We start from the raw sequence: 17,006 nt of genomic DNA on the forward strand, positions 1-17,006 counted from the left end.
ATTGCCGGAGGTTGACCCCAACGCCAGGTTGAGAGCAACTTCCGTGGGAGACCTCAAACATTAAGAATTGTCTACCATGAAACTCGATCACACGATCACAAGGTTAAGAGTCTTACGCTCCACCAACTGAGCTTGACGAGCAATTAAAACTTTCCGCTTTTAGATTTCCTCAATCCACGTATATATACCACCTCCCTTCATTTCAAAGCAAAGGGTCTACAATTTTCTCTTTTTCAACAAAACCCAAAAGAAAAAGAAAATATCCCCAAAGATTAAAATTTTGGTTTTCATGTGCTTACTCAACAAGGTGGCGCACCAAAGAGGTTCAAGTCAGGACGCCAGGTATCTCATGGCGGCGGTGGTGAAGATGGACAACATGAATATTCCCAGTTGTCTCAAATCCAAGAACTGAGCCAGCCGATGGTGTTTCCCGGACAACAGGGACAATCAACTGAGATGTCTCCCATGGTATCTGCCCTCTCGCATGTCGTGTCAGGTCAAAGGGCTGTTGCCGATTGGGGTTACGGTGCTAACGTAGCGGGCAAGGTCTCGTCTGGTTTTGCACACAGCAGCTCATCGGCTGATTCTCCTTCCGGTTCTGGCCCGAGTTCGGGTCTTTGGATTGGTCAAAAACGAGGACGTGAAGATAAGACTGGCGCTCAATTGATCGAGTCTGCACCGAGACGGGTTCAAAGAAGTTTTGCTGATTTTAGAGGCGGTTCACCGTCATCTGCTGCACCTTTTGGTATGTATTTTCCATATAATTTCGCTTTCAGTGAAAATCGATCGACTTCTGCTCCTGTTTTCATTGCCTACATAAGATTGCATAATCTAGAAAATACTTGTTCTATTCCTATTGCCAACAGTTTGACAAAACCAAAATATATATACTAAAATATGGATTAGTATGTAATATTGCATGTTTTTTAAGTTTTCCATTAGCCAGCTTTTTGTAAAACTCGAAGGTGTAACTTTCTGCAAGCATCACCATTTTCATTTAAGATTTTCATGTCATTAACTTTCTTTCTCAATAATCTACATCTCCATTTTTTCTAAAACAGTTGCTGATGGAACTACGAGGATTGTTGCACCAGCAGTATCATATGAAAGCGGCGAGCGAAGAAGAAAATATAGAGGCGTAAGGCAAAGGCCATGGGGGAAATATGCTGCAGAGATACGTGATCCACACAAAGCAGCAAGAGTTTGGCTTGGCACCTTTGATACTGCAGAAGACGCCGCAAGAGCCTATGATGAAGCCGCTTTGGGATTCAGGGGAAACAGGGCCAAATTAAATTTTCCCGAACTTGTCAGGGCAGTTCCCCAACCAATGCAGAATTTTCCAGCTACTCAAACACCGGTTTCCACTTCTCTAACGACAACCCATTTCCAACCATCTCATTCTATGCCACTGCCTTCGTTTTACCAACCCCAAGGTCTCCAGAGTTCTGCAGCTGATATGCTGAGAGATTATTGGCAATACTCTCAGCTGCTACAGAGTTCCGCTGGTGTCCATGGACAACAAGATACGAGTTTGATGGAACAGATGATCCAACCCTCTCAATTACCCAATATTCAACAACCATTTTTGTCTTCTTCTTTGTCACCTTTCCCTTCATTTCTAGCTTCCATTTCTTCTGCTTCCGGCTCTTCATCTTCTTCCCTGCTAATTTTCCTCTGCTTTTCGCCGAGCATCAACATATGGGCATTTTCAGGCAGCCAGCCAATCAATCTCAGGCAAGTGGGTCAGATTTCCCAGTGCCACCAAGGTCTCATCCCGATCACTATCCTTCATCCACCGGTTCATAGTAATCCCATTGTTTTACAACATAAAAAAATATCATTTGAATTTTTTTCCAAATCTTATCCTTTCCCCCCTCATTTAGCTTAGATTTAAGTAAAAGAAAAAGACAAAAGGAACGTGAAAAGCTTAAGAGGGGATACAAACAAAGAAACATTTAGGCATATTTAGTTGGTTCTCGAAAGGGATTTGATGTTTGCTTTCTCTCAATTATCGAACAAAAGATGTAGAAAGAAACCGAACAGCCTTTTTTTCCCAAGCTGTCTGTTGTTTACTATACACCCATATGATTCATTAAAAATGTACTTTTTTTTTTCTTTTACATTTTATTATTATGTTTTTCATAATTAATCTTTATCTAATTTGTATTTTGTTAATAGATCTAATTTGTGTTTTTAAGAATATTCTCCCGAGTTGGGCGTAAGAACAATAAAATTAGATTTTTTTTTATTTTGACTAAATTAATTAGGAATATAAGAATTTGAATGTAAATTTTAATGCTTTCTATATATCTCAATTTACATTTCAAGGTTAGGCAAATCTTAAATTTGGAAACACAGTTTCATATAAAATTTTAAATCTTTTTATTTGTTATGGAAAATAATAAATATATCGTAATTATTTTTTTAGTTATAGGTGATTACAAAGTAGTATATGTTTTAAATACTCTGACAATGAATTTTCAAACATCCTTGCAGTCGTTGGTGTTCGTACATGAGACCTCTATAAAGAATAACGATTCTTTTAACCACTGAAGTAAGTTGATTAGTACTATCACAACTATTTTAATGTTTAATGAATTGAAATTATTATAATTTAACCCTCCAAATTAATAATGTAATGTGTGAGTTTATATATATATATATATTCATTACAGTATTTTTTATGCATACAAATATTTAATTTATTTAATTTAACATATAAGTGCATGTTTTACTAACAAAATTTAATAAAAATATAGATTTGATACATCCAATTCGTAATAAGTAAAATCCACTGATATAATACACTAATTAAATAAATTTAGAGAAAACCCTTGAATACACCAGTTTTTTTTCCATTTGATTATTATTTATATTATTTATTATTATTATTATTACTAATAAAAATTTATTATTTACATTACAGGGCCCAAAAAATAGAGCCCAACAAACCGAAGCCCATTTTACAACCCATATACAGGAGCCCAAAGGAAACCCTAAACCCAACTAGGGTTTCATCTCATGCCTCAGCCGCCAGCTACTCCTTACCGTTGGATCTCTCCATATCCAACGACCACCAATGCACCAGATGAAAACCCTAGGGTATGATACCCTAGGGCCACGTCGCCGCTACTACTGCTTCCAGAACGTCCACGCAGCGCCGCCTCTGTCAAGTGCCTCGTCCAACTGCTGCCGACACTCCTCCAGCTGTTGCTGCCGAAGTCTCCAGAAGGCCAGATGGCCGCCCACGTCAATGTCTTATGGTGAGTCACGACATAGTTTGGTGACTCACCGCCAAGAGCTTTATTATCCGGTCCAAGGCGAGCTCGGTGGTGGTTATAAAACCACTAAACCTACGAAAGGAAGAGAGGAGAACCCAAGAGAACAGAAAGCAAGAAACGACAAGAGCAAAAAAAACACAAACAACGATCACAACAGCAACACCAACAGCAAACAAGAAGAGAAAAACCGAAAGAAAAGTTAAGGAGAGACGAACTTACCCCGAAGAGACCAAACGACGTCGAAACTTTTGTGTAAACCGAGGTAAACCTTCGGTTTTTTTAGATCTAAGTCTATTGAAAGAGTTTTAAGAGACAAAAAAACTAGATTTGGGTTTAGGGGAAACAGAGGTTCGTTTTAAGAGTTTTAAGGAGAGGATCGGAGCTCGAATATGGTGGTCGGCCGGGACCAGTTACTCTCCGGCATGAGAAATGTAGAGAGTTTCTCTCTGTTAGAGAGAGAAAATAAAATATAAAATGAAAAAAGTTTGGCCTAAAAGGTCGTTTAAAGGGTATTTATACCCTCACCAAAATGACGTAGTTTTGGTGAGGGGCATATGTGTAATTTGGAGAATGAGCAAACCATGTGCGCAGTCCTTTTTATTTTATAAAACTCTATTTTGGTCACCCGAATCAGATTTTTGCATATATTAATTGTGTAATCGAATTTTATTTAGTTATAATTTAGTCATTAACTTTATTTATATAATATTTAGGGTAAATACTCATTCAGTCCCTTATAATTTTGATATTTTTATTTTAGTCCGTGTTAAATATTATGGTTAAATTACAATGTTATTTATTATATTTCATAATACTTTAAATTAGAGCTTTTAATTTAATATGTTACATTTTAATCATTAATTTTCATTTTTGACCCTGAATTTTTAATATTTTTCAATTTAATATTATTACTTTTAATTTCTTTTATTTTGATTATTATTATAATTTTATTTTATTTTATTATTATTTTTGATATATGTTTAAATTATTATTTTATTATTATTATCTCAAGTCATATAAATATAAATATATAATATTTATTTATTCTATTTTTCTATTAAAATTCTATTTATAAATTTAATTTTATAAATTACTTTTTATTGAAATAATCATATTTTAATATATATTTATTTTTCAATATTAAGAAAGGACAGTCTTAAAGTAATTGGATGTCCATTTTCAGATATTTTTAAATAAATAAATATCTTGCTTTTATAAATATTTTTAGATAAATATTTTATTAATATTTATTTATTTTTTAAATATTAAGAAATGGGATGCCTTAAAGCACCTAAAGTCATTTTCTGATATTTCTAAGTAAACAAATATCTTATTTATAAAAATAAAAAAAATTAATATATTTTCTTAAAATTATATTAATAAATAACAAAATTATGAATTAAATATATTTTTGAATTCTTAAATTTCTAATAATAGAGACAATTTATAATTAATGAGTACCAATTTTGGGCGTTATGGTGTTAATCATTCCCCAAACGTAATCGACCACGGTCCCTTTTTATTATTAAAAAGAATAAATTTTTGGTTAAAACGCAGACCAATTTATCTTTTAACTGATGTTTTCTTAAAAACTCTTTTAAAAGATAATTTTTAGGTATTCGACCTACCTGACCCAAAAGGCCGATGGCGACTCCTAAACCTTTTAAAAACCATTTATTCACATTACTTTTCCCGCCAAGTTAAATTTCGTGCCCGGATGAAAACCGGTTACGACAACCCTTAACATAAATTAGATAGAATATGAAAATAATTTGAACATAGTTTATGTACGATAAAATTCGAGTCTAAATGTTCCCATTTCACCAACTATATCAAGGTCAAAAATAGTACTTATGAAAGCAAACCTGACTAACAACAAACTTGAGAACAGTTATATTCATATTAATTTATATGTTTTTCTATTACAGTAACCTTAAAAGTATAAGAGCTAAAAAACCAAACGAAGAAATTCGACATTGGCTAGAGTTAAATCACCTGAATCATTACTAAATGACGGGTATAAAAAAAACAAGGTTGGCTCGTGCTGTGAAGAATTTGACATTAATAATTTCCAGATTCAGTTAATCATTGTACAATCACGACCCTCAAAAATCACCTACTTCGGTTAATTTCAATCCAATTATGAGTTCAAAATATCGCTATGTAATTATAATTTTGAATAAAATATAACATATTTTCAAAAAAAATTAAAATTAAAATATAAAAATAAATGAGTAATCAAAATAAATAATATACTCTCAAAATATTATAATAAATATACATAAACAGACGTGAATTAGTGAATTTCCCTCTTTAGCATTAACGACAATGATCTTTCCACTCTTGGCGTGTCTGGCATTGATGAGGTAATCGTTTCGTGCATGTGGAAAACACACGTGACATGGAGCGTACGGATAAGGTCAAATGTAAAGGATGAGTCAATAAAGACACGTATAGAGCGTACTAATTACGACAAAGCCGATAAGGAGTCAACATCGATATGAGAAAGAACAGACGTGTAAGGCTTTGGGATCGGAGTTTTTATTTATTTTATTCTAACAAAATCTTCTTTCTCCCAAAACCTACTTATTTAATGAAAATAAACAATTTTATAACAATCATGTGACATGTGCTCTTAATCGATTTTGCTCCTTCCAACAACAAAACAATTGTACGTGATTAATTACATTTAATTAGTAATAAGAATATGGTGATTGATAATATCAATTTAATATACTTTTAAACATTTATTAAATAATAAGAATTAGTAAAAATTAGCATTAATCAAATGATCTCAATAGTTAAATGAATTTTTATTATTCTTAGAGGTTCTACGATCGAGCACCAATAACTGGATGATATTTAACCGTTCATTATTAAATTATTAAGAGTATTCAGAACTTATATTACCACTTGTAGTCCTCTAGATAATAATAAAAAAAATTGTTAAAAATTAATATAAAAAATAACATTCACACTTCTCTTACGAAAGCATGTATAATGTATTGTTTACCAACAATGAGATTTATTTTATTTCTACCTAATCTATATTTTACAATTAATTTTCTTTTTAAAAAAAGGCTCTTTTAAATTAAAGAATAAAAAAACTTAAATTAGGTGGAAGTTTATATCGTTTTCTCATAGTTGTTGTAAACCACGAAGATAGTGTCAAATGTTAGTAATAAACTAAGAAGAGGATTCATGTTCGAATTTTAAAAAACATCAATATTGAAAAGCGTAATCTCAAACCATAAAACTATATTATTAATGTAAAAAATACTTGAATTTTCACGAATCGAACCGAGTGGGAGTTTCCATTATTGCAAACAATTTGAGTAGATGATGTAAAACAAGAAATTTGCAATATAAAGTATAGCAACGCAATGCAACTTTTTTATTTTTCATTCAATAACCCTTTCAGTTTGTGCAAAACAAAGCAAGACTCTACATCCGCATTTATTCGTAAATATTGATTACGTACGACATACAGGCTCATTTGCTAAGATAAATTTACTGTCATTCCGTATCCCAAAGAAGCATAATAATTTAACTCATCATTCCCTTTGTTCAGTTCCGCGTCATTAAGCTTGGCAGCCTGCAATGCCTTGATACAAGTATCAACTTCGGGACTAATAAGCGCAACATCATAATTTGCAGTCATCGCATCTGCAGCCAATTCCGGCCCAACCAATTTGAACTCGTCCACGCAATACCTATAAACCTCGGCGCACGTCTTCAGAGCCGTAAGTGCCGCCGGTGAAGTCGGTTTCTTCATCATCTCCTCGATGACATTGAGCGTCTTCTTCGCCTTCGACGCCCCTTCTTTCATGACGAGATCAACGAGTTGGTTAATGTCATGTGCCGCAACAGTTTTGGGTTTGGAAAGGGTTTTCAAGCACCCTTTTGTGTCCTTGATGGTATCCTCATTGCATATTCTGGTGACGAGTTTTTTATCTGCGGAAACCGTCGACGGAGAGAAGACGACGAGGGACAAGAAAAATATAGTGAACATGGGGACCAAAAGAGTCTTGGAAGACATCTTGTACGTTTTGTTTGTTTTGAAAGGGTGAATGGATGTTGCTTGGTTTGGGTTTGGGATGAATGCATTCATTGATTTATAAGGTTTATGCCATGGTTTGTTTTTGAAAGAGTCCCTTTTGTTTTGAGAGTAGGTGGCAACAATTAGGAAACAAATCTTGAATTTACCGTTTCTCTTGTCATATTTTTCGGGCTTCAGTTAAGTGAGATTTACTATTTATCATTGTTCTGTTAATAATGGTGTTTGATATTTATGAATGTTTCATTTTTATTACCTTTTAAAGTTACGGCATAGTACTTTTAAACGTTATATTTAGGCATTTAACATCCTTCAGAAAATTCTCACCATTCATCTCACTTTAATAAAAGCTAATAAGAATCACAAAAGTATATGGATGTAATTTATATATTTACTGGACTTGATAGATACCAATTATCAAAATTTTCATAACCTATAATTTTTTCTTTGAAATTAAATGGTGTCCATTATTTGTCAGAAATGACTACAATAAAAATACAACTAGAAATTATAGATTCGAAATATAAAGGGGCAGACGTCTTTGAAATTATCAAAATTTTCATAACCTATATTTCTTTATTTATAACAGTATAAAATAGTTATGAAAGGAGGAAGTTATAGCTGATATCTATTTATTTACATCAATATAAAATAGCTATGAAAAGAAATATATATCGTAACATCCTCTCAAATAGATATTGATTTATCAGAGAGCATCAATTTACTAACAAGGTGATGGCGTTGTGGAGTAAGAGATTTGGTAAACACGCCAGCAATTTGTAAAATAGTAAAAACACGTGGAAGAGAAATAACTTGATTGTTGGCAGCTTCATGAATATAGTGACAATCCGCTTCAATATGCTTGGTGCGGTGACAGTAGGCTGAATTAGTTGCAATTTGAATGAAACTGAGCATGAAGAGAACCAGTAAAATTGTTAACATCTCTCTGTGTTTCTGCCAGAAACTGTAAGTTCCAGTGTACATTGGTTGTCGGAAATTATGACCTTAACATGGTTTTTGGACAACCATACACTTGGTATTATTTGTCAACTTTAAATATAGTTGGGAGGGAAAAATATGTTGAATTGCCAAGTATTTTAATGGCCAGTCTACATCCCACTTTTCTTCAATGCAAACATTGGATAACGTTGAAATACTGGTGTTCATTCTTGAGACTCCACTTTCAGGGTCTATATAAAACCCAATACTTTGGTTCACTGAATATTTTAAAACTTGGGGTGCAGGTTTAGAGTCAAAAGGCAACAGCCTTAGACTTGCAGAACAGAATGAAGTTGAATTGGGAAAGGAGAAGGCAATGGATAGTAGTAGCAGTAGATATGACGATGTTGGAAGCAGAGAAGCATGGGGTCACAACATTCGATGAAATCGATCCAACGGTAGAGGCTCATGTGATTGAGCACCTGGAACCTCCTAGTTGCGTGATGGAAAAAAGGAGCAAGCATAAAACAATAAAAACTATACGGTAGAGGCTCTAACAGGTAACGGGCCTTGGCTAACCTCCATGTCAAGTCCCTCCTTTAAATGCTCACCGGTCATAACGAAATTTAGGCTACCGACTACTGAGTGACGGTCGAAAAACACCAGTAACTAATCAGGCAAGTTTGATTACAATCGCAAGAATATAGAGGCAATAATTATCTTAATATATAACGGAATTTGAACCACCGTGCCAAGGATCCCACAAATCATGGCAGTAGTGATCAGTGAATCAATATAAAGTCTACATATCATCAGTAGTTTACATAAAAACATTGAAAAGCCGTGAGAATCTAGAGAACAAAGCAAAATAATTATATAAGGGGTCAAGCTCCAACAAAGAACTTACTGGAGATGGAGCAAACATGATTTCTTACCACAAGAATCATTCCAGAATCAGCACACCAGCATTATCACAAATATGTTCCTGATCCAAGGATCAGTTTATAAGCCACTATAATGATGCCCAATATAGAATATAACTTCAGAAACAATGTAAGAATGACATGAAATGTTGCCTCGCCTTTGGGATCTTATATGGTTTAGCTTTGGCTCCATCACTGGATCAGGCATCTTTTTGCTGACTGGTCAAGAAGCTCACAATCACGCTACACCACACATTTCCTTGTAATGTGTTGCCTCTGGTATTTCAGCAATGTTTACGGTATTATGCTATACAGTCTGTAGCGGACATACTAGTGGTAGGTGACTTGTTTGCCTATTTAAGAATTGAATTAGGAGATATTTAGGCACTCATCACAGCTGGAAACATACTTCTGAAAGCATTGTTGGAAGCGCAGCGTTGCCAGGCATGCTTCTTACTTCCCCACTCTCCTAAACCGTCAACCTAAGTCACTGGGTATCCATAAAAATGTCAGCGAGGGATAAAATCTATTAAGAACCCATCACAGTTGCAGATTTGGCAAATGCTACAACCAATGCAACAATCAGCATGAACAAAACTTCACAATTCAAATGGATCTTCCAGGCAGCTGCTATTCTTTACTTTGCCCATGATGGGTTTGACAACATTGCCACCATGGCTGAAGAATCAAAAAAACTTGTCAAGATACAAAACATCAAGATTACTTGATAGATGTCAATCATCCCTGTTATATATTGCTTGCTGACACTTTTCAGATGTATGATGCAGAAATACACATATAGATCCATTTGCTGCCTGTTTGTTACTGTAGGTAGGGCTATAAATGAGATGAGACAGATCGTGAGCTACTCGAGATCGATTCGGTCAAAGCTCAATCATCACTCGAATTGAATGACTCGACTGTCGACTCGAGGTCGACTAGAATTCTTAACGATCTAAAAACGAGCTACTTAATACTCGACTCGAAAAGCTCGCGAGCTACTCGAAAAAAATGTTATATTATAATTTTAGATTTTTTAAAATTAAATTACTAAAAATAAATTACTGATAATTAAAAAAATTTAAAAATATAATTTTAAATGTAATATAAGATTTTGTTAGCTTCAAATTCGAGTTTGAGTTCGAGCTCAAAATCGAGCTTCAATCGAGCTCGAGTCTCGAGCTTCAATTGAGCTCCTGAATTTTTTTTTGAGTTCGAGCATTTTCGAGTTCGAGTCGAGCTCAGCAATACTCAAGCTCCACTCGGCTCGTTTACAGCCCTAACTGCAGGAATGAAATGGGCAAAGTTCATAGGAGCGCTTGGTGCCCCTAAAAGGGGATGACCACTGTCCTGGTAGGAGCGCTAGGGAAGGTATGATACAATACTTGTATTGCATGGGCTCGAGTGATCCAAAGACTGGAACACCAATAAATACCATGCTTTTTTCGTTGATAGCTATTTCAAGTGGTCTTCTTGCTTTCTTTTCGAGCTTGGATACCTTAACAAGCCTGATATCTGTTGACGATGATGGCTGCAGCACTTCTCGTTAGAAGATACTATGTAAAGGAAGCCAAACCAGGAATAAACCACCTGATTGTCAACCATACTTTATGCAAGTTCTTAGTATAGTCACAGATATTAAACAGGAGTGAGACTATCTCCTATTCAAGATACAAGAGCACAGAATGAAGTTTAAAAGGAGTTCCAAAGCATGTCAAGAAGGCACATCTTGCAGCAAACAGATTGACTTGTGTCTCCAACAATATTCTGCAGGTCCATCCTCGATGATAATTTCATTGTAACTGTATGGGAAGAGAAATACTACACTCAGGGATGAACAAATCTTTCAGAAGTAACCACTAAAAGATTTACGAGGTCCCAATCAATAGAATTAAAAATCTAGGTTTCTCCAACACTTGTCAATGGCAGCTTGAACTTTTTTAGGTTTGCAGAGCTCTTGGACAACTCTTTCCCAAGTAGATTGTTTTGGTGGCAAAAATTTCTGAATCATCACTTGTACAATTCTAGAAGCACCAAAAACTCTTTGCCTGTTTAATAACCGGATGGCAAGCTCGTCTAAAAACTCCCTTCCATCTTGAGGAGGGTCTAGTTTCTCTCTCTGTGTTCTCAAAAATATATTGCACGTGCTATGTCAGGATCACAGGCCCTATCCAGCATGTTATTTAAAAGATCAATGGCACGGGAAATGTTGGTTTGGTTGCATAAATCATTAAAAAGTATATAGGTGATCACATCAGGTTGAGATTCAGTCTCCTGACAAAGCATCTCATGAAAAAGTTTCAAAGCCTCTTCTATTGAGCCAGCATTGCAGAGGCCCTGAATCACTGAACTGTAAGCCACTGCATCAGGTTTACAACCTTTGTCCAACATATCTCTCCACATCATCATAGCTTCACTGAGATTCCCAGCCTCACAAAGGCCATGGATTAGTACACTGTAACAAACCTTGTTGTGAATACATTCATGTTCTGCCATGTCTTTCCACAGCTTAGCTGCCTTATGGCAATTGCCTGCCTTGAAGGAACCCATCATCAGGGAGCTATATGTATAAACAGTAGGGGTGCAACCCTTGTCTATCATTTCAGATAGAACTTCCTCAGCTTCATTTGTCTTTCCTTCGCGGCACAAACCGTCTATAAGAGCACTATAAACAACAGTGTTAGGTTTACACCCTTTTTCCATCATTTGAGTCCACAGTTTCCTTGCATCCTCAGATTTATCACCCTTGAACAGCCCACTAATAAGGGCTGAGTAAACATACTCACTCACTCCATGCCCTCTTTCATGCATAGAAATCATTACTTGAACCGCATCCTCCGCCCTCCCTTGCTTAACAAGCCCATTAACTATGGTTCCATATGTGATGTCATTAGGAATACAATTAACGGACACCATGCGATCCAAAAGACTAACTGCCTCGTCCAACTTCCCCTTTATACACAAACCATGGATGAGTGTGTTAGAAGTAACTTGGTTAGGACAACAACCTTTGAGAAACATATTTTCCACTAGCTTTGCTGCTCGAGCCAAGTCACCCTTTTTGCATAACCCATTAATCAATACATTGAAAGTAACAGGGGAAGGGAAGCAACCCTCGGTTTGCATTTCGTCCAACAAGGAAACAGTCTCATCAATCCTATCCTCCTTGCACAACCCAACCATCAATGTACAGTAAGGATAGACATCGGACGGACATATCCTCACGGGCATTTCTCTGAACACCTCAACTGTACGATCGACCCATCCCAACTTACACAGTACCTTAAGAAGCAGATTTAAAGTGAGCACATTTGGAGAAATATTGTTGTTCTTGGCATTAACGGAACGATTATAGAAGTCCAAGGCTCGATGATAAAAACCCTCTTTAATAATGACGTTGAGAACGGAATTAAAAGACTTAATAGTGGGGATGCAACGAAAATCATGAGGCATCTTATGGAACAAATCCACAGCTTTATCGGGAAAATGGGCTCTCCCATAAGCCTTGAAGATGACAAGAAAACACTTCTCCATAAACACGGGAAATGCTGACGTAAGACGTTTAATATACGGTTAAAAAAAGATGGTACCGATTTTGTTATTGGGTAAAAAAGTTGGTACCGTTTTGTTATTGTTGTGCATAAAAAACGAGTAAAATTTACCGAAAACATCATTATTTCTACCGGTTTTATTATTATTTAACATTTTACCGGGTAAAATATATCAGATTTGTTATTGTTGTGCATAACAAAACTGGTAAAAATTACCGAAAACACATTATTTTAACAAAACCGGTAAAACGCTACCAATTTTGTTATTTTTTTATCGGTTTTGTTATTGTTGGGCACTTTACCGGAAATGTTAAAAAACATTGATGTTTTAGGTAGAAATAATAATGTTTTAGGTAATTTTTACCAGTTTTGTTATGCCAAAAATAACAAAACCGGTAAAAATAAAATTTTTAATGATAAAATTAGTAAACACAAATTAATTTTAATTTTTAGTTGTAAGTTGCCACAATATAACTAATGAAAAAAGGATACATTATTTCTATTTCGATATTATCTTTCTAATAATAAAAAAATTATATATAATTACAATATAATTTTAAAAAATAATCATAATGAAGTGATGAAAATAATCATAATTACAATATAACTATAAACATCAAATACAATAAGATATTTGATAAAACAATATTATTTATTAACAAAATAATAATATTATTTTTAAAATATTAGAATAATTTATTTAATATTATTTAAGTCAATATTATTATTAAAATATTATATCTACAATATTATAAATAAAAAATTATGATTATTATATTTTATTAAAATAAAATTATTATAATTTATATTTATTATTTATTATAATAAGAATAATATATCATTAATTATATTATAATGATAGAATAGTTAAACATATATGTCGATACATTTTCTAAAAGTATCGACACATATGTTACATCGAAACTGATAATTATAATGTAATAGGTAAATTTACAATGTAACCGATATACAACAATAACAAACCGTTAAAAATTACCGAAAACATAATTATTTTAACAAAACGGTAAAGCGCTACCGGTTTTGTTATTTTTTTTACCGGTTTTGTTATTGTTGGGCATTTTACCAGAAATATTAAAAAACATTGATGTTTTAGGTAGAAATAATAATGTTTTAGGTAATTTTTATCGGTTTTGTTATGCCCAACAATAACAAAACCGTAACAAAATCGATAAAAATAGACTTTTTAATGATAAAATTAGTAAATACAAATTATACAAATTAATTTTAATTTTTTAGTTTGTAAGTTGCCACAATATAACTAATGAAAAAAGGACAATATTTCTATTTCGATATCAGCTTTCTAATAATAATAAAAATTATATATAATTATAATATAATTTTAAAAAATAACCATAATGAAGTGATGGAAAATAATTATGTTGAAAACATTTTGATATTTCGTTATAACAAATTAAGTTAAATGAATTTTAAGATTTTTCAAATGATTTTCTAAGTATATTCAATATAACTATTCGAATATCAAAACATTACTCCAAATCTTTTAAAGATCATTTTTAAAACAATTTCAAAATAATTTTACAAAGTATTTCGAATCATTTCAAAGCTAAAAATTCCAGATTGCTCAGAGGGAATCGATTCCCCCCCCAGGGGGTACCGATTCCCCCCTGAATGGTTTTGCTCCGAGAATTCCAGTATGCTCGGAGGGAACCGATTCCCCCTTGTATAACGGTCGAATATTTAAATTTTACACTTAGGGAATCGATTCCCCAAAGGGGATACCGATTCCCCCCACGCTCCAAACTGTTTTATTAATTGTTTTCACACTAAAACGGCTATATTATTTTCTCTAATCATCCCCAATGTTCAGAAGTGATTCAAGGTGTATTTAAGCAAGCTTAGAAGCCATTGATCAACAATAAGAAACATCAAGCAATTAGAATCAAGAGAGAATCAAAGAGAAAGCATCAAACCTCAAGTTTGAGCATTTCAAGCCTATTTTTCATTCAATATTCATTTTGCTTTCAAGAACACTTATTGTGCTCAATTGTATTTATTCTTGAGTGTTCTTTCTTTGTTCTAGAATTGTGCAAACATTTTTGCCTTGTGAGGTTTTTCTTGTAAGTTTGCAAATTTGTATTTCTCTTTGAGAAAAGAGTGTTCTCAAGAATTGGGGTATATTCTTGAGGGAGTTGTAAGGTTATCTCTTTGGCCTCAAAAGAAAGAAAAATTTAGTGAATTTGTTGGAAAATCCTTAGTGTGGATAGCTAAGGTAGTGGACGTAGACTTTGGTTGATAAAGTCGAACCACTCTAAATCGCTGTGCAATTTCTTTCAATTTTCTGCAAAAGCTTCCACCAAAATTTTTATTGCCAATTCACCCCCCTCTTGGCCGATTCAGTCAATCGATTAACTCAACAATTGGTATCAGATCCTAACTCATTTGAAGGTTTAATCGCCTCTTGAGTCGATTCGGGAAGAGTTATATCGATAATCAAAGTCATCAATGGTCTTTGCTTCAAACTTCGACTCCGGTCTCGATTCGATGCCCGTCAACAAGCCTCCTTTCTTCAATGGAGCTAACTATGCCTATTGGAAGAATAGAATGATGTACTTCATTCAAGCAAGTGACATGAGAGCATGGAAAGTCGTAGAAGAAGGATACATCAAACCTCTCACTCATCCAAGGTTGTGGAGTGAAGGAGAGACAAGAATGTTCCAGCTCAACTCCAAAGCTATCCATATTATTTTTTGTGCTCTTGGGCCAGATGAATACAGAAGAGTTTCATCGTGTACAACCGCCAAAGAAATATGGGACAAACTTCAAGTCACTCATGAAGGTACCGATGAGGTAAAGAAATCTAAAATTAGTATTCTAACGCATAGCTATGAAAATTTCAGGATGAAACCAAATGAAGATATCAAAGCTATGACGGATAGATTTTCAACGATTGTCAATGGTCTCAAATTATATGGAGAGATCATTTCAAATGAAAAGCTTGTGAGGAAGTTAGTATACTCCCTCCCAAAATCGTGGTAATCAAATAAGACGGTAATCATCGAGTCTAAGGACTTAACGTCCTTAACTCTTGAAGAGCTAATTGGGTCACTCCTCACTCATGAAATGATGCTCGAAGATGAGGTGGACCTCGACAAGATTGACGAGACACCAAATGAGAAGGAGAAGAAGAAAAACATTGGAGTTGCTCTCAAATCCACAAAAGATGAGAGTGATTCGAATGCCGATGACGATGAAGAGGAAATGGCATTGTTTGCCAAACGGTTCAGAAAAATGATGAGACCTTATCGAGGAAGAAAATTCAAACGAAATGAAGGCCTCAAAAATGAACCGAAAGAGAAGAACCCAATCATTTGCTACGAATGCAAAAAACCAGGGCATATCAAATATGATTGCTCACAATTGAAGAAAAATGGTCAATCAAAAAATAAATACAGGGCTCATGTGGCTACATGGAGCGATGAAGAAGGTTCTGATGAAGAGGAACAAGAAGTAGCTAACTTGTGCTTGATGACATTCGGGGAAGATTCTAAGGTAACCTCTAACTCATCCGATTTTGATGATTTATCCTATGATGAGTTATTAGAGGAATATAATGGGTTGACTTCGGATTATGAGAAATTATTTTTAAAATATAAAAATGATGTTTCAAAATTGAAAAATGAAAACAAACTCATATCCAAAACCAACAAGATCTTGAAAGTAAAATCAAAGATTTGCAAATCAAACTAGAAGAGTTTGAAAAGAAAAATTTAGATTTGCAAAATTTACTTTCAAAGATCAATGATGATCATCAAAAGAAAATTGATGATCTTAAAACTTCCTTTGATAAAGTTGGAACAAAACATTTTGAAAAAGGTGGAAATTCAAAATCCAACTTTGTTAGAAAAAGTTCTAGAAACTACAATCATAGAGGTCCCCAAAGAAACTCTAATAGAAAAATCGTTAGAAGTATGTGGGTTCCTAAAGAACTCATTACTATTAAAGATAAAAATATCCTACACAAATGGATACCTAAGGGGACTAGGATTTTGGAAACTAATGAATATGAACCCAAAAGAATTTGGGTACCAAAAATCAAAAATTAATCTATGTTTGTAGGGAAATGAGCATTGTTACAAGGCACGGGAAACAAATTCAAATTCATGATACCTTGATAGTGGATGCTTAAGACACATGACCGGAGACAAAAGCCGGTTCATTGAGCTTAACGCCAAAAATGAAGGAGAAGTGACTTTTGGAGACAATTCAAAAGGTC

At 34.1% G+C, this 17,006-nt stretch overlaps 1 protein-coding gene and 1 pseudogene across 1 annotated transcript; one reads left to right on the forward strand and one right to left on the reverse strand.

The window, feature by feature from the left end:
• Positions 1–274: 274 nt before the first annotated feature.
• LOC120180422 lies at positions 275–1,827 on the forward strand (annotated as a pseudogene).
• Positions 1,828–11,327: 9,500 nt separating this feature from the next.
• On the reverse strand, positions 11,328–12,734 carry LOC120180444 (pentatricopeptide repeat-containing protein At4g20090-like). Its single transcript, XM_039185764.1, has one exon. It carries the CDS (start codon positions 12,732–12,734, stop codon positions 11,328–11,330), a length of 1,407 nt encoding a protein of 468 aa, XP_039041695.1.
• Between the last annotated feature and the right edge of the window lie 4,272 nt (positions 12,735–17,006).

This window comes from Hibiscus syriacus, unplaced genomic scaffold, assembly GCF_006381635.1.
Source record: "Hibiscus syriacus cultivar Baekdansim isolate YM2019G1 unplaced genomic scaffold, ASM638163v2 tig00112496_pilon, whole genome shotgun sequence".
NCBI lineage: Eukaryota > Viridiplantae > Streptophyta > Magnoliopsida > Malvales > Malvaceae > Hibiscus > Hibiscus syriacus.

Coding starts and splice junctions, on each gene's coding strand:
- LOC120180444 (XM_039185764.1), bottom strand. CDS start 12,734: ATGGAGAAGTGTTTTCTTGTCATCTTCAAGGCTTATGGGAGAGCCCAT.